The 24,447-nt window shown below is 42.7% G+C and overlaps 1 protein-coding gene and 1 long non-coding RNA gene across 2 annotated transcripts in view; one reads left to right on the forward strand and one right to left on the reverse strand.

Moving 5' to 3' along the window:
* Nucleotides 1-24,447, reverse strand: part of LOC306867355 — a 1,261,287-nt gene that overhangs the window by 548,335 nt on the left and 688,505 nt on the right. The window lies entirely within an intron of this gene.
* The window catches only part of LOC306867163 (ribonuclease inhibitor-like), a 228,849-nt gene that overhangs the window by 15,470 nt on the left and 188,932 nt on the right, over nucleotides 1-24,447 (forward strand). Inside the window, exons 2-5 of the mRNA XM_079412730.1 lie at nucleotides 6,303-6,476; nucleotides 7,150-7,323; nucleotides 16,844-17,017; nucleotides 17,197-17,358. Of these exons, the coding sequence (XP_079268856.1) occupies nucleotides 6,319-6,476; nucleotides 7,150-7,323; nucleotides 16,844-17,017; nucleotides 17,197-17,358 (668 nt within the window). The 5' untranslated portion in view covers nucleotides 6,303-6,318. The remainder of the gene's footprint in view (nucleotides 1-6,302; nucleotides 6,477-7,149; nucleotides 7,324-16,843; nucleotides 17,018-17,196; nucleotides 17,359-24,447) is intronic.

Raw genomic sequence — 24,447 nt, forward strand, 5'->3', positions numbered from 1 at the left:
CCCTTTTACACTGTGGTCGCACCGGGAGTGACGTCATAGGCTGTCGCCGGCCAAAATTTGGTGAAACATTTACAACTGATGAGTAGTTTACACTTTAGATTAGGGGATGCAGAAAGCTTTGTAAATGATTTATAATGTTTATTGAGATAATAGTACAATGTTGACATTTCAATGATTTACTAGTAACTTTTAACCATTAAGGATGTGTTTAATTATTTCATGATGCTATTTATAAAGATAACTTATGACAGATTTATAAATCGTTAGCATATTACTTAATCATTTGTGAATGTATAGTTATGTTTTGTAAATGATTAGTTCATCATTAGCTAATTACTTGTAAATGACTTTTAAATGAATTAACAAAACATACACAAATTGTTAGCATATCACTTATTAATCGCTTATGAATGTTTTGTAAATGATTAGTTAATCATTAACTAATCACTTATAAATTACTTATAACTGGACGTTATTATAAATTGTTACCAAATACAGTATTTTATATTTTGAAAAAACACAAAATACATTTGAAATTGGCCATCTAGTGAAGTAACACTATTAAGGCCTGTTTACACCAAGAACAATAATTATAAAGATAACTATATTAGTGTATTCTAGCGTCTGTCACTAAATGCTCAAGCTCTTTGAAGCAGAAATGATTCCGATTGGCTGTCAATGTTTTTATCATTCATCATTTTTTGTGCTGTTATGGTTATAGTTGTTTTGTGCTATCTGCTATTCTCTTAGATTTAGGATGTACTCACACTAGGGGATCTGATCCGTGCTTGAGCATGATTGACCCCCAAAGTCCAGTTCATTTCACAAGTGTGTCTGCTCTGTACCTGTCACGAATCTGGTCAATGCTCTCCCGGTTAACCACCACCAGAGGTCACCCGCTCACCACATTGACTTTCACTCACAACACACTGGACTCCATTTCCCACAATGCATTGCACAGATCACAGCTGTCACCATTCACACATCACACACCTGATGCTCATTTCACAATCACCACCACACACCATATAATCCTGGGACTTGCTCTTGCTCAGGGCCGAGTATTGACCTGCGTATAGTGCTCACCTAGCGCTAGCTGCTTTACCGTGCCATTCCGTGTTTCTGTTTTGTTCCTGTAATTGTTGCGTTTATCACTCACCTAGCGATAGCACTTTACAGAGCCACTGTCTTAGCCTTAGTCTTGCCTTGTTTTCCTGCCGTGTCTGACCCTGCCCGTGTTTCCTGGATTTACCCTTAGCCTCTGCCGTTTGGACTCTGTTTGCTCCCCGTTTGGACTTATTGCTCTCGACTCTGGATTATCTCTCTGCCTTGCCCCTTTGGATATTTTTCGCTGATCGTTGACCCACGCTTGCTCCACGGATTGCTCTGTCTTGCCTCCACCATACCTGTTTGCCATTGTCTGACCCTGCCTGTTTTCTGACCATGTTTTTTAATAAAGCCTTGCATATGGATCCGCACGTCTCACGTCTCGTCAGCCCCGTAACAGAATACTCGGCCACACAAGGATCCAGCGGCTTTTCCAGAGGACATTGGCCAGGTATGGACACTGCACGACTGTTGTTAACCCTCGAGCAAGGTTTGAGACCGCTCGAGGAATACATACAGGAGTACTTGGACCTCGCCTATTTTTCTGACCTGCCGGACTATGCTCTAATAGATTTTTTTTGCGAGGGCATTAATCAGCCGCTCCGGTCAAAGTTAATCCGCGAGGGTCCCCGTGCGTCACTCAGTCAATTTATGGACTATGCTTTACTGTGTGTGGGCTCCTCTTTTACTGTGGGTGTCGCGGAGGAACACGACACCTCACTCACTCACAAAATGGCGGCAGCAACAGCACCCCTTCACGTCGTCGCCGTCAAGCCAGAGTCTGCTCACGTCATGCCTGCCAAGCCAGAGTCTGCTCACGTCATGCCTGCCAAGCCAGAGTCTGCTCACGTCATGCCTGCCAAGCCAGAGTCTGCTCACGTCATGCCTGCCAAGCCAGAGTCTGCTCACGTCACGCCTGCCAAGCCAGAGTCTGCTCACGTCACGCCGGTCAAGCCAGAGTCTGCTCACGTCACGCCGGTCAAGCCAGAGTCTGCTCACGTCAAGCCAGAGTCTGCTCACGTCACGCCGGTCAAGCCAGAGTCTGCTCACGTCAAGCCAGAGTCTGCTCACGTCACGCCGGTCAAGCCAGAGTCTGCTCACGTCAAGCCAGAGTCTGCTCACGTCGTCGCTGTCAAGCCAGAGTCTGCTCACGTCGTCGCTGTCAAGCCAGAGTCTGCTCACGTCGTCGCTGTCAAGCCAGATTCTGCTCACGTCGTCGCTGTCAAGCCAGAGTCTGCTCACGTCGTCGCTGTCAAGCCAGAGTCTGCTCACGTCGTCGCTGTCAAGCCAGAGTCTGCTCACGTCGTCGCTGTCAAGCCAGAGTCACACCACGTCACAGTGCTCCAGCCAGAGTCTGTCACACCCAAGGATTTAAGGTCAGTCCTTCAAGTTCTCTGTCTGATATCCAGTGTGATGGACCCACCACTGATGTCAGTGCGAGTAGCTGGCATTCCCAGGGCCTCAACCCTGTCTGTTACAGAGACTGTTCCCCTGACCTCAGTACTTCCCGTTATGGCGGTTGCCATTTTGAGTGTGTGGGCTGCACACTGTGTTCCTGAGGCCTCTCCTGTCCACGAGTCTGCTCCAGTGCCTCCAGAGGTGGCGGCTTCCGCTGCAGAACCTCCCGAAGTGGTGGCACCTGTCCCTCAACTCACTGTCTGCCCTGTCACGGCCATGGAGGCCGTTCCTGAACTCACTGTCTGCCCTGTCACGGCCATGGAGACCGTTCCTGAACTCACTGTCTGCCCTGTCACGGCCATGGAGACCGTTTCTGAGCTCACTGTCTGCCCTGTCACGGTCATGAAGGCCGCCCCTGAACTCACTGTCTGTCCTGTCACGGCTCAAGAGGCCGTCTGTGAGCTCTCGCCCTGTTCTGTCACGGCTAAAGAGGCCGTCTGTGAACCCTCGCCCTGTCCTGTCACGGCTAAAGAGGCCGTCTGTGAGCTCTCGCCCTGTTCTGTCACGGCTCAAGAGGCCGTCTGTGAGCTCTCGCCCTGTCCTGTCACGGCTAAAGAGGCCGTCTGTGAACCCTCGCCCTGTCCTGTCACGGCTAAAGAGGCCGTCTGTGAGCTCTCGCTCTGTCCTGTCACGGCTAAAGAGGCCGTCTGTGTACCCTCGCCCTGTCCTGTCACAGCTAAAAACGCAGTCTATGAATCCTCGTCCTGCCCTGCCACGCCCCCTGAGATCATGAATGCTGTCCCTGTATTGTCTGTCTCTGCTCTCCCTTTGTTGTCTGTCTCTGTTTCCCCCAGATCTCAGACTCTGCCATGGTTTCCTGCCCAGTCTGCTTCCTGGCGAGGGTTTTCTGCTCAGGTCTGGTGGTCCTCTGCCCCGCCATGGTGGTCTTCTGCTCGGGTCTGGTGGTCGTCTGCTCCGCCGTGGTGGTCTTCTACTCCGGTCTGGTGGGCTCCTGATCCGTCTACTCCGCCCTGGTGGGCTCTTGCTCGGGTCTGGTGGTCCTCTGCCCCGCCATGGTGGTCTTCTGCTCGGGTCTGGTGGTCTTCTGCTCCGCCGTGGGGGTCTTCTGCTCGGGTCTGGTGGTCGTCTGCTCCGCCGTGGTGGTCTTCTACTCCGGTCTGGTGGTCATCCACTACGCCCTGGTGGGCTCCTGGTCCGTCTGCTCCGCCCTGGTGGGCTCTTGCTCTGTCCTGGTCTCCGGTTCCGCCTGGGTGTCCTGCTCTGCCGGTTCTGCCTCAGTCCCCGGTCTTCCCACTTCCTCATGGACCTGGCCCTCCGTCCCTCCCCCTGTTCCGCCTCCGCTCCACCGCCCTCCTGGACTATATAAGAGCGTCTGGAAGCCGCTCCTTGGGGGGGGGGCTATGTCACGAATCTGGTCAATGCTCTCCCGGTTAACCACCACCAGAGGTCACCCGCTCACCACATTGACTTTCACTCACAACACACTGGACTCCATTTCCCACAATCCATTGCACAGATCACAGCTGTCACCATTCACACATCACACACCTGATGCTCATTTCACAATCACCACCACACACCATATAATCCTGGGACTTGCTCTTGCTCAGGGCCAAGTATTGACCTGCGTATAGTGCTCACCTAGCGCTAGCTGCTTTACCGTGCCATTCCGTGTTTCTGTTTTGTTCCTGTAATTGTTGCGTTTATCACTCACCTAGCGATAGCACTTTACAGAGCCACTGTCTTAGCCTTAGTCTTGCCTTGTTTTCCTGCCGTGTCTGACCCTGCCTTTGTTTCCTGGATTTACCCCTTTGCCTTGCCATTTGGACTCTGTTCGCTCCCCGTTTGGATTATTGCTCTCATCTCTGGATTATCTCTCTGCCTTGCCCCTTTGGATATTGTTCGCTGATCGTTGACCCACGCTTGCTCCACGGATTGCTCTGTCTTGCCTCCACCATACCTGTTTGCCATTGTCTGACCCTGCCTGTTTTCTGACCATGTTTTTTAATAAAGCCTTGCATATGGATCCGCACGTCTCACGTCTCGTCAGCCCCGTAACAGTACCGTGCCCAGTGTGGTTTGTTTAACCATGCCCTGGTCCGCTTGAAGAGGTGGCTCTGGTGCGGTACACATGAAGTGTGATCGCTAACCGCACCGGAGCATGGAACAGTTCATTTACTATTTTTGTATGTGCTATTGTTATCAATAGCTCCTGCCCACTAGAAGCTCCACAGATTTATTTGCATATCATGATGATATAGAAAAAGTTCAATCGATTTACACTTTATTTCATCGCCATAGCAAGCAGTAATGATTAAAGTTTAATGAACACATTTGACTAACTAGTTGATAAAACCAAAATCTGACCCAAAAAAATCTAAACAAACCCTAACAAGACTGACCAGTGCTAATGCTATATTCCCCTTGCTAGTGGTCTTTTTTTCAGGTATGCTTTACCCCACAAAAGCAAGATCACCTTGTTTTAATGTTAAAGTCATGCACATAGTGTTATGAAACACAAGGATGATGGAAACAAAGATGCAAGTAACCAGTTTATTGACAGACGGTGAAATGGCAGAAATGAACAGAAAGGATAAATGAAGTCTCTCGGATGGGTAGGTGGTGCAGGGACTTTGATGGTCAGCGTGGTGACGAATGGTGAAGAGTGATCCAACGTAGAACATCCAAAGACACGATAACCAAGACAAGACAAACCAGAGAGTCCAAGGACGACCACACGATGAAACAATCCACTGACATCAAACAACGATCTGACAAACAGGCGAGATTGCAGTGAGTTTAAGTAGCCAAGAGAAGATGAGCAGCAGCTGGAGAGGGTAATGAGAACAGGTGACGGGGATACGAAATAATGAGGGCTAAACCAAATCAGACAGATCGATGGGGGGAGACAATGGAAGAAACCAAATCAGAACAATGACAAATACCAGAAACACAAGGAGACATGTAACACACAGACCTACACAAGTACACGTGACATGAAGAACACAACGGATTCATAAACCGTGACACATATGCAATAACCATTTCAAGCATTTTGTATGATTTATTCACAGCAAAACAGCATGTATTTGACTGAAAATCCAGAAATCATCAACAAGCTAAAGATAGCACTGTGAACGAGATTGTTGTCAACAAATGGGATGTTTCAATTTATCCAAAATTAAATATCTTAAATATCTATGATTTGGGTTTTAATAAGATTTTCCCAGGAAACCTGGCGTCCTCCACGATTCCTATTCTTTCCAACAGAAAAGCACTTGAATGCGACAAGCTTGTAATCAGGACTTCTGAAATTGGAAGTAGGAAGTGTTGATAGCACACGAAGGCAGTATTATTCCTTATTTCCTTACAGGAATCCAGAAAATGTCATTCCCCAATTCTAGACGGAGTCTCTCAGCTGCAGCTCACATGAATGAAAGTGGCATGTCTGAACTAGTTGATACAGGAAACCAGCAGCAGTCTAATAAAGACTAAAAAACTTTTTATGTATTTTGAAAATACAAAAATACTAAGATTAAATGTATTTAAATATAAAATACATTTGATTTTTTTCAAAGGTATTTAAATACAAAATAGTATTTAAATAAATGTATTTGAAATACTGCCCATCGCTGTTTGTTTTTCTGTTTTGAAGACCAAATTGTGGAAAATTATCCAAAGGTATTTGGACACTCTTCGTCTGTTTTTTGTTTTATCAAGACATTGTGACTTTATTAAATAGTTTTCTTCTATCTTCTCTCTTTCTCTCAATGTAGGTTAAGCAGCTGTGAAATGACAGATGAAGGATGTTCTGCTGTGACTTCAGCTCTGAAATCAAACCCATCACACCTGAGAGAACTGAAGCTGAGCTGGAATAAACTAGGAGACTCTGGAGTGAAAAACCTCAGTGATCTACTGATGAACACACAATTCAAGCTGGAGAAACTACAGTTAGTATCATTATACTCTACAGCAGTTACAGTGAGATTAAAGATTACGGTTTACTTTCATAAAGTCACCATGAAATTAAACTTGACAGATATGATTTTTTATGGAATATTGCGGTGCTGAAATGATTTATCTGTGCACATAATGTATTTCTAATTTGTGCCCTCCTGATCTTTCTAAATAACTTTCCTTCTCCCTCACAACATCATCTCTTCTCTCCTTTGATGATGGAGCAGGAAAATCACCAGAGATCACAGGAATAACAAACGACAGCAATCCAATTATTATTCATTATCCAATTTTTGCATTCACTCAGACATACTGTACAATAAAAAATGACAATTGCAAAAAAAATAAAAAAAAATGTTTATTGATGATAAAGTACTCTTTAAACAATATTTTAGGTAAATTGTAATTCAGAAACAAAACTTTCTTGATTTCTCACATTTAAACTCAATTGTCACATTTTTAATGTTATTTTTAAGTAGTTCTATAGTTGATCCTATATCTTAATCTACTTTGTTAATCTTTTTTTCTTCTGTTTTTGTTTATGGTCATATAATAATATTTTTGGCAATGTACTAATTATTGCACTGTATGGTGTTAACACATGAATTACTCTCATATGAACTTGACACTTGTCTGATTCATTGTCTTTTCTCTTTCTGTCTTCAGTCTGTGGAGATGCAGCATTACAGAGAAAGAGTGTATCATCCTGACTTCAGCTCTGAAATCAAACCCATCACACCTGAGAGAACTGAACCTGAGTGGGAATGAACTCGGAGAATCTGGAGTGAAAAACCTCAGTGATCTACTGATGAACACACAATTCAAGCTGGAGAAACTACAGTTAGTATCATTATACTCTACAGCAGTTACAGTGAGATTATACATTTAAGTACTGAGTAATATTAATTAAGTACATGTACTTACTATATGGTTATGGTTAGGATTAGGGTTTGATTTAGGGTTACTTGCATGTAATTATGCATACATGAGAGAGTTGATCTTCACCGCTGGGAACAGCAGTACTGGCACACATTATACATATAAATACACACTTATCTCATTCCAACCCCTGCTGTTTAGCCATCGGAGAGCGGGTGCACACGTACTCTTGTGGCATTTCACACACTCTTCTCCCCATCTACAGTATACATACCCCGGATAAACCACACAGACACACTGTTGTTAGTTTGAAGTTTTATTGTTAGTTCATTTTGTCTCGTGTGTGTGTGTGTGTGTGTGTGTGTGTGTGTGTGCGCGAAGTAGTCGGACTCCCATGTTGCGCCGGCGAAACCAAACGATCGAGCGGCGGCCGCTTATGACGTCACAGCTGCGCCGCGTAATGCGATTGTAGTCTGACAAAACCGTTTTTGTGGAGGGGACTGTGTCGTCTTTTCTGTGGAGAGTAAATGTTGATGATTTGTGTTATTAATACGTGTTAATAATGGTGTATTAGTTTTTGTGTTTCATAATGTGATTGATGTTTTACATGAAGCTTATGATTTAAAAATGAGATTATAAGATTAAATACTTACCTGATAATGGTACCCTCCGGGTAGGGGGTGGAGCCTGGCCTATAAGAAGGGAGCCTGTTTTTCCGGACCTAAAACGTCCCACAGTAGATCTGCAAGGGTCCACTGCATCACAGATATGTTTAACAAGGACACCTTAAAATAAAGTGTTACCCAGTTTTGTTTAAAATAATTAAAGCTACAGTTTTTAATAACGAAAGAATATGTAGAAGTATGGTATTTGGGGTAACAAGCGCCCCTGCTGTCGGGGCTAAAGGCGCAGTAATTAACATGATAATTAATAGATGGCTGACTTTTTCGTTTGTTGACACGACATGATTAGATTCAGATGGTAAATATCATATATTATATTGGGTGTCCATATTAGAGATAAACACCATGTTTAGAATGAAACCATCATATTTAAAAACATGATATTAATCATATAATAAATATGATTTGTTGTTTCTACTGTAAATCTATATTAAATGGGATCTCCTTCAATGCTTTCAGAATCTTTACTTTTTTACATTTTGTTTCTGTATTTTAAAATATATATTTTTTTATATTAACAAAGTATAATAAACATGAAAGTATATTTATTGAACAAAAAATCTTTTATTTTTCAAAATTAGCGGAAAATAGTACAAACTTTGCTAAAGTGATTGTTTTGAACAACTATTAACTTAGACATTATTTAAAAAGCATTATTTTAGCTAATGTATATCAATACCGTGTGTCTTTTGCCCTGTGTGGGGGGTAAAAGCCCCCCTTCCCACCTCATACATTTATAAGATTTTAAACTAAATAAACCACTTGTATGATTTTTTTCACACCGAATATTTTGCTCCATTATTGTTCAATACAAACGTATATTTATTTTTTCTGCAATTATACATTTTAGGTGCAGTGAAAAGCACATTTTTTTCTGAAGGTGTGCCTTTAGCCCTGTTGTACCCTACTAAAGTTGAGCTAACCCAAACTAAATAATCATTTGTTCCCACATAAGATTTTGTTTGACAAATGTGACCCTGGAGCACAAAAGCAGTCTTAAGTCGCTGGGGTATATTTGTAGCAATAGCCAAAAATACAGTGTATGGGTCAACATTATTGATTTTTCTATTATGCCAAAAATCATTAGGATATTAAGTAAAGATCATGTTCCATGAAGATATTTTGTAAATTTCCTACCATAAATATATCAAAACTTAATTTTTGATTTGTAATATGCATTGCTAAGAACTTCATTTTAACAACTTTAAAGGTGATTTTCTCAATATATAGATTTTGTTGCACCCTCAGATTCCAGATTTTCAAATAGTTGTCTCTCAGCCAAATATTGTCCGATCCTAACAAACCATACATCAATGGAAATATTATTTATTCAGATGATGCATAAACCTCAATTTTGAAAAATTTACCCTTTTGTAAGGCTTGGGTCCCTGACCGAAGCACACACACCTATTTTCAAAAACATACCCAATTCCCAGACAGGCTGGCGTCTTCTGGAATTAACTGCCTAATCTCCTGAGACCATAAACCCGGGATATATGGAAGAGTAACATCTGGATGTATTTCGAGAATACAATTTTAAGCGCTTGGCTGGTTTTATCATAAATAAAGACTGCGTCGTCTGAAGGAAAAAAAGGTTCTAACACGGACTCCCTCAATACTCCCTGACGGTCACGCAGTAATTCAAGGGTGGTATCAGCTGAAGATGACGTTTTTACAGCCGACTCGAACCAAAGACAACTCCAGACTTTCCAAAAGAAGTGACATTATGACCTCGCGTTTCGCCCAAGAAAGGAACGCACCTTTTCTGTTGCGCTCTCTAAAACAGACAAAGAGAGAGCCACACCTTAAGGATATGTGTGTTTAAAAGGGAACAAAGTTTGTCATGATGTAATGAAGAGGAAGCAATCGCGGTTAAAAATGAAACAGTTTATTGTAGCGGGATGGAAACACAGACAGAGATGTTGCAGGGCTGAGTGACGCAGGAACCGGATGGGCTAAGCTGGAGGGTGGTGAGGTGAAGAGTCGGGTCCGTGTGGGTGATGAATAATCCAGGCAGACGAGGAACACAGAACAACCAACGCGGGACAACGACAGGAACATCAGACGGCAACGGCGAAGACACGATAACTGGACCAAAGCAAAGACAGCACGGGAAACATCCACAACGATCTGACAAAGGACAGGAAAAACAGATGAGTATTTAAGCGGTGTGGTGACGAGCTGCAGCTGGCCTCGTAACGAGGCACAGCTGCGTCGCTGATGATCGGTGACAGCTCGACCACACCCACACACACACACAACAAACGCACATGGTACAGGACGAGAAGGAAACAGTGAATGAGCGAACCGTGACAGTACCCCTTCCCCTAAGAACGCCTCCTGGCGTTCCCAGGTTCTCCTACCTGGCGATTGTAATCATCGATCAGGGAGTGATCCAGTATGTCTCTCGCAGGTACCCAACTTCTCTCCTCTGGACCGTAACCCTCCCAGTCCACCAAGTACTGGAATCCGCGTCCCCTCTGTCTAGAGTCCAGTATACGATTTACCGAATAAGTGGGTTCCCAGTCTACGAGTCGCGGCGGGGGGGAACCGGGACTGGCGGATTAAAAGGTGAATGAAACACGGGTTTGATTTTGGATACATGGAAGGCGGGGTGAATTCTCCTGTACACTGGAGGAAGTTTGAGGCGGACTGTCACCGGACTAATGATCTTGGTGACAGTGAACGGGCCAATGAATTTGGGAGCAAGCTTATTGGAGATGGAGCGGAGAGGAATGTTCTTAGAAGAAAGCCACACTTTTTGACCCACGACGTAGACGGGAAGCTTAGACCGGTGGCGATCGGCTTTAGCCTTGGTGCGCGATCCCACTTGGAGTAGAGTCTCACGGGCTCTCGTCCAAGTGCGATGACACCTCTGGACAAAGGCGTGAGCGGAGGGAACCGCGACCTCGGATTCCAGACTGGGAAAGATAGGTGGCTGGTAACCTAAACTACACTCAAACGGAGACAGGCCCGTGGGTAACACTGGTAATGCATTGTGGGCGTACTCCACCATAGACAGTTGCTGGCTCCAAGAGGAAGGATTCTTGGAGACTAGACATCGCAACACTCTCTCCAAATCTTGGTTGGCTCTCTTGGTCTGGCCATTGCTCTGGGGGTGAAACCCGGAGGAAAGACTGACAGTCGCCCCCAGCAGTCTACAGAACTCTTGCCAAAATTTGGACACAAATTGGGGACCCCTGTCGGAGACCACGTCTATCGGGAGGCCATGTAAGCGAAAGACGGGGTCTACGACAGTTACCGCTGTCTCCTTGGCTGAGGGTAATTTGGGCAAGGGGATGAAATGGGCCGCCTTCGAGAACCGGTCCACCACGGTCAAAACAACCGTGTTGCCCTGAGAGGGCGGGAGGGCGGTAACAAAATCTAGCGCAATGTGGGACCAGGGTCTCGAAGGGACAGGCAGCGGTTGGAGCAACCCATCCGGGGGTCGATTGGAAGTCTTACCGATGGCACAAACCGAGCAAGCCAACACAAAACTGTGAATGTCGCGAGCCATGCGAGGCCACCAGAATCGTTGCTTAACCAAAAAGCTGGTGCGATTAACTCCTGGATGACAAGCCACGTTGGAGCAATGCCCCCACTGGATAACGTCGGACCTTAATTCCTCTGGCACAAATAAACGGTTCGGTGGGCAAGCGGGCGGAGGCGTTACCCCTTCTAGGGCCGTCTTGACCCTCGATTCGACCTCCCATGTGAGTGTGGAGACGAAAAGAGTCTCGGGTAAAATACACTCGGGAGTAGACGGGCGTTCGGAATGGTCAAAAATACGAGATAAAGAGTCGGGTTTGATGTTCTTGGAACCCGGGCGGTACGAGAGAGAAAAATCAAAGCGACCGAAAAAAATTGCCCACCGAGCCTGCCTGGAATTCAATCTTTTGGCAGTTCTGATATATTCTAAGTTCTTATGATCGGTCCAGACGATAAAAGGTACCCCCGACCCCTCCAACCAGTGACGCCACTCCTCCAACGCTAACTTGACTGCCAACAACTCTCTGTTACCAATGTCATAATTGCGTTCGGCTGGCGATAAACGATGGGGAAAAAACGCGCAGGGATGCATCTTGTCGTCCGCGGAAGAACGCTGGGACAGAACTGCGCCTACCCCCACCTCTGATGCGTCGACCTCCACCACAAACTGACATGAGGGATCAGGGGCTATAAGGATGGGGGCTGAAACAAAGCGGCCCTTCAGTTTGGTAAACGCTGCCTCGGCAGCGTTAGACCACCTGAACGTAGTTCTGGGGGAGGTCAAAGCTGTCAGAGGCGCGGCTAGTTGGCTGAAATTGCGAATGAAACGCCGGTAGAAGTTGGCGAAGCCCAGAAACCTCTGTAGGGCCTTACGGGAATCTGGATTTGGCCACTCCACCACGGCCTTAACCTTGTCAGGGTCCATGCGCACTCCCTCGGACGACACAATGTACCCTAGAAACGGAACAGACTGTGCATGAAACGCGCATTTCTCCGCCTTGACAAAAAGCCCATTCTCTAGCAACCTCTGAAGCACTCGCCGGAAGTGCTGCAAGTGCTCCTGGAGAGATGAAGAAAAAATCAATATGTCATCCAGGTAAACATATATGAACTGATCAACCATATCTCGCAGCACGTCATTGACGAGTGCCTGGAAGACTGCTGGGGAGTTGGACAGCCCGAAGGGCATGACCAAGTATTCAAAGTGCCCCCTAGGGGTGTTAAAAGCAGTCTTCCACTCATCCCCCTTCCTGATGCGGACCAAATGATAAGCATTACGTAAATCCAATTTCGTGAAGACGGACGCTCCCTGCAACCTCTCGAAGGCTGAAGACATCAACGGCAAAGGATAGGTATTCTTTACCGTGATGTTGTTCAACCCTCGGTAATCAATGCAAGGGCGCAGGGATCCGTCCTTCTTCCCCACAAAAAAGAATCCCGCCCCCGCTGGAGAAGAGGAAGGGCGGATGAATCCGGAAGCTAGGGAATCAGAAATATATTTCTCCATAGCCTCCCTTTCTGGGACAGAAAGCGAATATAATTTGCCCTTAGGCGGAGACATACCTGGCAGTAAATCTATAGCACAGTCGTAGGGACGATGCGGAGGAAGAGAAGCTGCTCGAGACTTACTGAACACTTCCCTCAGGTCCTGATACTCCGAAGGCACGTTTGACAAATCCACTGCCTCCTCCTGAAAAACAGAAACAGACACAGATGGACAGGCAGACACAAGACAGGACTTATGACAATGATCACTCCAGGCTAAAATGGTGTTTAAGTTCCAGTCAATCTTGGGGTTATGGGAAATGAGCCAGGGGTGTCCGAGGACGATGGGGGCAAGAGGGGAGTCCATGATCATGAAAGAAATGCTTTCAGTGTGATTGCCTGAAGTGATTAATGTGACAGGTTCAGTGACAGTGGTAATGGTGGGCAGTTCCTGGCCACTGAGGGCGTGAACGGAAATACTGTGAGTGAGGGGTCTTGTGGGGATCTGAAGCTTGTGTGCAAGTGCAATATCCAAAAAGTTACCCTCAGCCCCGGAATCCAGAAGAGCTTGACAGTTGAAAAAATGGGTAGCCCATCTCAGTCTTACCGGCAGGAGGGTAGATGACGTGGGTGAGGTCTTTCCTGCGGAGATCCCACCCGATAGTAGCCTCACACTTACTATCGGGCTTGGTCTTTTACCGGGCATCTGTTCAAGAAGTGTCCTGCCCTACCACAATACAGACATAGTCCCTGGGATCTCCGCCTTTCCTTCTCCTCCCGGGAAAGCCGAGCCTGCCCTACCTGCATGGGTTCGTGATCGTAGACGGGACTGACCGCGTCCCCATCGCTACCCTGCTGACTCTCCGACCCACCAGGGACTCGGGTGGCCTGGACGCGTCGTTCGACCCTGGCGAGCCGTGCGTCCACCCTTAAGGCCAGGTTGATAAGTCCGTTGAGCGTGGTGGGGAGGTCCAGGGCGTAGATCTCTTTCTGGACGTGGTCAGCCAGCCCATGCAGGAACATGTCCCACTGCACCTCCTCGTTCCAGCGGCACTCCGCCGCCAGGGTGCGGAACTTGATAGAATAGTCAGACACAGATGATTCACCCTGGCGGAGATCGGCGAGCATTCTGGCCGCCTCTCTACCGGCGACGGCACGATCGAATACTCGCTTCATTTCCACCGATAGTGCCTGGAACGAGGTGCAGCACGGCTCTTGATTCTCCCACACCGCCGTTCCCCAGAGTGCCGCCCTTCCCGTAAGCAGAGCCAACACAAAAGCCACCTTGCTCCTCTCCGTGCAATAGGTGCGTGGCTGGAGGGTGAAGTGCATCGAGCACCGATTCAGAAAGGCTCTGCAAAACCTGGGTTCACCACCGTAATGTTCGGGAACGGGCAGGCGGGGCTCTGGTTGGAGGGGAACCTCCACAGGGATGAGGGGAACTGACGGTGTGGGTGACGCAGTGGGAACTCGTAGCTGCTGGAGTTGCTGGGTGAGCTCGGGACACCTGCGTCACTAGAACCTGAATAGCGCAACCCACACTATTCAGGCTCGCCTCCTGTGAATCCATCCGCTTACTGCTCCTGGCGATGAAGCTCTCCAGCGCCGTGGCAGTGGCACCCGCTGCTTCCATGGGGAGGTCAGATCGTTCTGTCATGATGTAATGAAGAGGAAGCAATCGCGGTTAAAAATGAAACAGTTTATTGTAGCGGGATGGAAACACAGACAGAGATGTTGCAGGGCTGAGTGACGCAGGAACCGGATGGGCTAAGCTGGAGGGTGGTGAGGTGAAGAGTCGGGTCCGTGTGGGTGATGAATAATCCAGGCAGACGAGGAACACAGAACAACCAACGCGGGACAACGACAGGAACATCAGACGGCAACGGCGAAGTACTGGACCAAAGCAAAGACAGCACGGGAAACATCCACAACGATCTGACAAAGGACAGGAAAAACAGATGAGTATTTAAGCGGTGTGGTGACGAGCTGCAGCTGGCCTCGTAACGAGGCACAGCTGCGTCGCTGATGATCGGTGACAGCTCGACCACACCCACACACACACACAACAAACGCACATGGTACAGGACGAGAAGGAAACAGTGAATGAGCGAACCGTGACAAAGTTATACTAGTTTCTGCTACTGAAACAAATTATACTCGAAAACGAAAACACTATAGACAATATAGTTATAACTCATATGAAGAATGTTTTTGTTTGTGACATTTATAAGCTTGTTGTGTTATTTTGAACTTATGGTAATCTTTTTCCAGAATGTATAACTTAACTGATCACTAGATGTTCAGTTCACATGCTTGATGTGGTTATTGAGAATTAAGGATTGTTTCATCTATGGCTTTAACCACGTAATGAATACAAAGGATATATGTATTTTTGTGCATATCAAAAATATAAGTGTTTGGTTTCGGATAAAAGCTGATATCACGGGTAACAATATGGTGAATGAGAATTATCTTTTCTCTGCAAGGTATGATCATAATATGAATAGGAATCTGCTGTCGATAAGTTCTTAATGTGATAAAATAAATGAATGGACAATGCATGCATAGAAAAACACGCAGCTGTGCAGGGAGGGGCTCCGCCCCACAGAAACACTTGCGATTGGATCAAACGCCCCACAGGAAGAATCAGATTGGATCAGGCGCCCGTGAGCGGATCCCAAAACGGCTCGTTAAAACCCAGATGCACAACCGTGAAAGTTCGGTTGTTGTTGAAAACTGAAAAGAGGAGCCCAGGCTCACTTGCTCGTCTCTTGTTCTGCTCACGCGCTGCAGAGCGCTTCTGGCCACTAACATCACGGTGGAGCATTGCAACTGAGACCAAGACTCAGTTAAACTTTGAGAGAAACTAACATCTGAAGCTAAGAACTAGAAAGACTTCCTGAGAGCGTCATCGAGTCAGCACGAAGCCAACCAACCACTGAAGAGTACCCCGTGACGACGACCTCCCAAGCCGCCAATCCGCGCACGGTCCGTCTCGGACCCGGAAAGAACTCACCTCGACTGAGAGCAAAGTTGAAGCTGAGACTTCTTCAACCAAGAAAAGACTGAGCTCGATCGGAAACAACTGAAAGCAAAAGACAGTAAGATAACATCTCTTAAATCGGCAGAAACTGGTGATATCTATCTGTTAAGAGTAAGGATAAAAGAGTTCCTGCGTGTGATTTCCCTCAGGTTGAAACGAGCATTAGAACCTAAGACTCTCTTCAGATCAAAACAACTCATTACCTGTATGTATGTCTGTTTAAATCGTCTGTTTTGTGTTGTCTAGTTAGTATTGTGTTAGAGTAGTAAATAAACTTTGATTATATTAAGAAATCTCTTGTCTGTGCTATGTGATTTTGCAAATCGTAATTATTTGCCAAAAGATTGCGTTACCTACGCTCCTGAGCTTGATAACTAAAGTTAACTATTTGGGTTGTTTTATCGTTGGCCAGCGAATAAGATAAACAAGTGGTTAAGAAATAACGTGCTGATATTAATACTTGCTGGACAAGTCGTTAATAAGGTATCGTTAACCTGGTATAAGTTGGACATTCTGATTAATAGCAATTAATCATATAAATCATATAATCATCTTAAGAGTGATTCCCTAAAAGCTAAAATAAAGATAATATGTGGGTTACAATATCCTACACTTTTGTCTTGTTTTGTGGTACAAAAAAAACTTTCTTTTAGTAAAATTAAATAAGCGTAATGACGTGTAATGAATTAATTTATTTTACTATGGCATTTGCTTATGGTGTATTTATTCACACAAACTTTACATGGATCTGATTCATTGTCTTTTCTCTTTCTGTCTTCAGTCTGTCTTATTGCAGTATCACAGAGAAACAGTGTCTCATCCTGACTTCAGCTCTGAAATCAAACCCATCACACCTGAGAGAACTGGAGCTGAGCAGGAATCAAATAAAAAACACAGGAGTGAATCTCTTATGTGACGTACTGAAGGATTCACGCTGTAAACTGGAGAGACTGAGGTCAGCAACATTCACATACAAGAATAAAATGATGAAAATCACTTCAATAGTTTAAAGCAAAACACTTTATACTCAATATCTCATGATGAGTCTAAGTTCACATTATATTTGTGTAAAATTCTTCAGCTTAATGATTTGTCTGTAAGATGATCTCTCTTCCTCTGTTTGTCTCTTTCTAGTCTTTATGACTGTGGCATTACAGATGTTTCTTCTTTAACTCAGTCTTTGACGAACACAAAAGCACTGCAGTTTCTAAAACAGCTTAATCTGAGTAATAATATGATTGGAGACTCAAAGCAGCAGCTCATTGATGTGCTACGAGACTCAAACTGTGAACTGATGTGAGTAAACTTCACTTTGTGATTTTAAAGAGATTCATTTACCTCTGATATGTGAATAAATATATACTTTCAAATATTTGTAAAAAGAGTTTATCAAATTATCATCAAGCTTTATTTCAAAGTGTTTGTGTCTGAATGAAATGTGAAGTTGATAAAAATGTTTAACACAAAGGAGGAAAGAGAACAGAAGCACACTGTCAGAGCTTTATACAGCAACAGCTGCTTTATTAATTACATCAGTAATAGTCAATCATTACAGTTTGAAATAGATTTGGTCAGATTGTAGGAAAACGTTGGTAAAATCAGAGCAGATTCCAGCTTCAGCTCACAGTCGTCCAGCATCACATGATCAATGTCTCTGTCTCTTGTGTGTTTTTACTTTGACAAGCAACACGTCGCTTTACTTTACACTTACTTTACTTTCAGTTATTTACTCACACCAATACAAACATGTTTAAACTATTACATCAGTAATAGTGAATCATTACAGTTGGCTTGAGAAAGATATCTTGAGAAAGCCAACTTACTGAAATGCTACGATGTTCACACAGCAGACGAAAAAGCGGGGAAAAAAGTCCTATTGACTTACAATGACGGAATGTTCGTGAATTTGAATCTCAACTGTCACTTTCTCACACACACACACACACACACACACTCTTGTTGGTTTGAACAAACTGTGTGTGCTATTGCCCTACACCAACCCTACACCTAAACTTAGCCCTCACAGGAGACTTTGTGCATTTTTAGATTTTCAAAAAAACACCATTTAGTATGTTTTTTAAGCCTTTTGAATTACGGGGACATAGGCAGTGTCCTCATAAACCACCTTCATATTGTAATACCTCTGTCATACCCATGTGATTATACAAATTTGTGTCCCCATAAACCACATAAACATTCTCTCTCACACACACACACACTCACACACATACACACACAAGCAGGCCCTTAGGAACCCCTTCTCTCTCTCTCTCTGTAACTCACACACACACACACACACACACACACACACACACACACAAGCAGGCCCTTAGGAACCCCTTCTCTCTCTCTCTCTCTCTCTCTTTCTCTAACTCACACACACACGCGCGCACACACACACACACACACAAGCAGGCCCTTAGGAGCCCCTTCTCAATTCAATTCAATTCAGTTCAATTCAATTCAATTCAATATTGCTTTATTGGCATGACTGTAAAAAATACAATATTGCCAAAGCTTGAAATATAATAACAATGAAAATATCAAAATAACAGAATTAAAACATTATAACAATATAAACTTAAATAAACATTTGAACAAATAAGAACTTGTGTGAACATTTCATACCACAGTGTTTAACATATAAACACACACAGGCTGAGGGTCACTGTGGTAGACAGTAGGGAAACACACTGAGGTCAGACATAATACATACATTACACACGTTCACCTGTTGTCTCTCAGACTGTAGCACAAACACACATACACGTTCACCTGCTGTCTCTCAGGCTGTGGCACACACACACACACACACACACACACACACACGTTCACCTGCTGTCTCTCAGGCTGTAGCACACACACACACACACACACACACACACGTTCACCTGCTGTCTCTCAGGCTGTGGCACACACACACACACACACACACACACACGTTCACCTGCTGTCTCTCAGGCTGTAGCACACACACACACACACACACACACACACACACACGTTCACCTGCTGTCTCTCAGGCTGTAGCACACACACACACACACACACACACGTTCACCTGCTGTCTCTCAGGCTGTGGCACACACACACACACACACACACGTTCACCTGCTGTCTCTCAGGCTGTAGCACACACACACACACACACACACACACACACACGTTCACCTGCTGTCTCTCAGGCTGTGGCACACACATACGTATCTCGCAGCCAGTGCTGCTGTCTGTCCCTCTCCGAGTATTATCTTTATTTGTTCCTCTTCAGTCATGGCTGTAAAGTTCTTCATGATGTTTGTGAATTTGTTGATGTATATGTCTCTGATTGATTTAAATTGGTAACAGTGAAGTAGGAAGTGTGTCTCTGTCTCGATCTCTCCTGTCTCACAGTGAACACACACTCTTTGCTCTCTGGGTAAGCAGCTCTTTCTGTGTCTGCCGGTCTCGATGGCTAGTCTGTGCTCACTGAGCCTGTACTTACTCTGGAGATATTCTTCTAATTCATATTTTAATTTTATAGTTCGATAGAGTTGTAATTTACTTTGTGTTTTGGTTTCGTGATCTCAATGTTCCAGATATATATGTTTAGATTGTTTGATAATCTGATTTATTTTGATGTTTGGGTGAGAAGCAGTGCTGGTCTGAGACTGCTTAGTGTTAGTAGAGTTAGTCAGGTTAGTAAGTCTCAGAAGCAGCTGACTGAGTGGACTCTTTTCTGGGTTCAGTTCTTGGGTTTGTAGTGCTTTAAAATGTAGCGATTCTCTAGGACTTGATTTTAGATGCATCCAGAATTTGAGCGTTTTGTAGATTTATAATCAATGGGAATCTATCTATCTATCTATCTATCTATCTATCTATCTATCTATCTATCTATCTATCTATCTATCTATCTATCTATCTATTTATCTATCTGTCTGTCTATCTATCTACCTGTCTGTTTGTCTGTCTGTCTGTCTGTCTATCTGACTATTTCTATCTATCTATCTATCTATCTATCTATCTATCTATCTATCTATCTATCTATCTATCTATCTATCTATCTATCTATCTATCTATCTATCTATCTATCTGTCTGTCTGTCTGTCTGTCTGTCTGTCTATCTATCTACCTGTCTGTTTGTCTGTCTGTCTGTCTATCTATCTGACTATTTCTATCTATCTATCTATCTATCTATCTATCTATCTATCTATCTATCTATCTATCTATCTATCTATCTATCTATCTATCTGTCTATTTCTATCTATCTATCTGACTATTTCTATCTATCTGTCTGTCTATCTGACTATTTCTATCTATCTATCTATCTATCTATCTATCTATCTATCTATCTATCTATCTATCTATCTATCTGTCTGTCTATCTGTCTATCTGACTATTTCTATCTATCTGACTATTTCTATCTATCTGTCTGTCTATCTGACTATTTCTATCTATCTATCTGTCTGTCTATCTGACTATTTCTATCTATCTATCTATCTATCTATCTATCTATCTATCTATCTATCTATCTATCTATCTATCTATCTATCTATCTATCTATCTGACTATTTCTATCTATCTGTCTGTCTATCTGACTATTTCTATCTATTTATCTATCTATCTATCTATCTATCTATCTATCTATCTATCTATCTATCTATCTATCTGACTATTTCTATCTATCTATCTATCTATCTATCTATCTATCTATCTATCTATCTATCTATCTATCTATCTATCTATCTATTTCTATCTATCTATCTATTATTAGGGTCCAATTTGTCTCCACTCTTGTGAATAGGGGTAATAAGTCCCTGGCTCCAGATGTTAGGAAAACAGCCTGAACTAAGTACAAGATTGAATAATTTGAGCACAGCTGTCTGAAGCTCAGGTGTGCTGTGTTTCAGCATTTCACCCAGAATGCTGTCAGGGCCACAAGATTTCTTACATTTTTGGCTTTTGAGTTTTTTCATCAATTCTTCATGTGTAATTGGGAAGTCGAGAGGGTTTTGATTATTTTTAATTATGTTTTCATAAGTTTGTAGACTTTGTTTGATCTGATCAGAATTGTTAATGAGTTGTTTTGGAGGGATTTCTTTATATAAATTTTCAAAATGTTTTGTCCAAATGTTTCCGTCTTGTATTGGTAGGTCTTGTGGTTTTGTTGTGCTCAGATTATTCCACATATCCCAGAACTGATTATGATTTATTGTAGTGTTGTCAAAAATATCGATATTTCGATAAATATCGATACTGAAATATCTGAACGGTACCAATATTAATTTCCCGAAGTATCGATACACCGATACTAGCCGAGCTGTCACTTTCACTTCTCTCCAAAGGCGCGTGGACAAGCACCACACGTGACCGCACTCGTCTCCTTCGCTCTGGTTAAATAGCAAAAGTGAAGTGAATAGAAAGATGACTGCTCTGGTTGTTAAAGAACACAGCAGGAGCGCTATCTGTAGGGATCTATGATCTCCGCGATGCAGAGAACGCCACGGAATCCAGTCATAAACACGGAATTTACAGTTTAATACGGAATGCCATGGAATTTGTCAAAGTGTGGATGAATTAATCAAAAGTAGGTCATTACACTTAAATCAAATCGCGATATGGACTAGTATCTGTAAATATTAGGCTGCAAAAGTGGATTTAAATATGAATCCTGCATGTTCTGCGCGTCTCTGTGTGAATGTGCTGCACGTGCGGTTTTGTTTACTAATGTGGCGCTTGCGGTCATTTCAGCGTCTGCCGTCTCAATGAGGACATAAATACATCAACAATATCTCCAGAACTGATCTGAAAGGCACTTTACGAGCATTTTACCATTTACTTTGAGTAAAACTAGCATAATATCATACACACACAGAACTTTAGAAGTATTCACGGCAACCCGTCAAAATAAAAGTTAGGTTTAACGTAGCCTATTAAAGACCGTGTGCCAGAAATAGGCTATATTACTATTATTTAGTAGAATGTACATCATACTACTACTTAGTACTACTGTTAATTTTTTTAAAGAAATAAATCACAAAATATTTAAATTTTAATAGTAAATCCCCTTCATTTGCCAAAAATGTAAATGTTTAATTTTCATTAATTCAAATATAAATGAATTAAAATTGTTTTATGCCTTCATCTGATATCCAGTAAAATTTAAATACACAACACAGAATTTCTGAGGGGGAAAACACATTTCATAAGGCTACTGTAAGAATAAATAAAAATAGTTTGTATGCATTCAAATAATAGACATGCTAAAACACTTTTATTGTTACCAAATTTGGTAACAATAAAACATAAGGTGAGAAAAAAATAAAACATTTCATACGGCCCTAAACGTGTCATTTTTGTTACACTTTTAATAAATTAAATGTTAAATTGTATAATTTTCATGATTTTAATGAATTAGACATGCTTTTAGATTAATAGCATTTAATTTGACCATTAAAAAGAGTCCAGAAAAATTCAAACGGAAAAAAACGGAATCCAGAAAAATTAAAATGGAAAAAAATGAATGTAGAAAAAAATTTTACGGAATTTGGGGAAAAATTAAACTGATTTCATAGGGCCCTATATCTGGAAATATTTTGGTTATGAAGCAAATGAGAATATCAACAAATAGAACTTTGGATTTTAATTAGTACATGTATTAGTAAACGTTAGTTTCAATTAACATTTAACTAAGATTAATAAAAGATTAATAAATAAATCAACAAATGCAGTACCTCAAGACATTTTTTGTTCATGTAAAATATACCGCATGTTCTCGACTTGTTACATTTATCTTTAAATTAAAAAAATTACCCCCTTAATATTGTGGCAGTTTTTTTCTCCGTGGTATCGAAAATGGTATCGAGTATCGATATTTTTCAAGGTATCGTATCGAAGTTAGAAATTCCAGTATCGTGACAACACTAATTTATTGAATGTTCTATTTCTTGTAAACTTTTGGTCAGATGGTGTTTCTTTTTTGCTCTGATAGTGTCTTTGTATTGTTTTAATCTTGAACAGTATTCAGTTCTTATGTCAGCGTTGTTTGGTTCTTTGTTTCATATTTGATAATTTTCTAAGTTCTTTTCTTAATGTTTTGCAGTCTGAGTCAAACCATTTTTCATCTTTTGATGTATTTTTACTAAAAAAAATTATTTTCTTTTTCAACTCAGTTTTGCAAGCTGCTTTTTTATATATGTAATTGATTTCATTTATAGCCAAATTAACACCATCTTTAGTTGTTTCAAATTTTTTGTTAATAAATGTAGTGATTAGATTTTTCATTTCTTCAGAATTGAGGGCTTGAATAAATTTGTCTGTGCTGTCTGAAGCCCATCTGTATCCTGGTTGGATTTGATACATTTGACAGGTTTCGGGTATGTTTTGTGTTAGTGAGTGATGTGTTTTAATATAAATGTTAATTTGTTATGGTCAGACAGTGGAGTTTGTTGTTTGACAGTGAATGCACTGAATGAGGAGGGGTCCATGTCAGTGATGGTATAGTCCACTACACTAGCTCCAAGACCTGAACAACACGTGAACCTCCCTAAAGAGTCCCCTCTGATGCTGCCATTAAGTATGTACAGGCCTGAGGCTCGGCAGAGCTGCACTAATTCTCTACCGTTTTTATTTACGGTTTGGTCAAGATTGTTTCTTGATGGGAGGTTTTTTGTGAGACTCAGGGGGTTTTGGCCAAAGACATGTTCATTGCCCTTTGGATCTATGTTATCAGGTTCAGATCCAGTTCTTGCGTTAAAGTCTCCACACAGTAGCACGTTTCCCTGGGCCTGGAAACGGCTGATCTCTGTGTGGATGTTGTTCAGATATTCATCATCATAGTAAGGGGATTCTGCTGGAGGAATGTAGATGGCACAAAGATAAGTGTCAGTGCTTGAAATGCCAATTCGATTGTTTAGTTTTAACCAGCAATGAAATTTACTTAGTGTAATAATAGAAATGTGTTTGGCCAGAGCTTCCCTGTACCACACCAAAATTCCTCCCGAGTCTCGTCCACGGTGGACTGTACTTAATTTAACTGAGGGTACAATTACTTCATAGTAGCCTGAGGGACAGTAGGTAAGTGCATCCTTTCGACACCAGGTTTCAGTGTCTATCTATCTATCTTCTGACTATTTCTATCTATCTAACTATTTCTATCTATCTGTCTGTCTATCTATCTTCTGACTATTTCTATCTATCTGACTATTTCTATCTATCTGTCTTTCTATCTGTCTTTCTGACTATTTCTATCTATCTATCTCTGTCTATCTGACTATTTCTATCTATCTATCTGTCTATCTATCTATCTGACTATCTATCTATCTGACTATTTCTATCTATCTATCTGTCTATCTATCTATCTATTTCTATCTATCTATCTGTCTATTTCTATCTATCTATCTATCTATA

The sequence above is a fragment of the Barbus barbus genome (genome assembly GCF_936440315.1).
Source record: "Barbus barbus genome assembly, chromosome: 4".
In the NCBI taxonomy this organism is placed as follows: domain Eukaryota; kingdom Metazoa; phylum Chordata; class Actinopteri; order Cypriniformes; family Cyprinidae; genus Barbus; species Barbus barbus.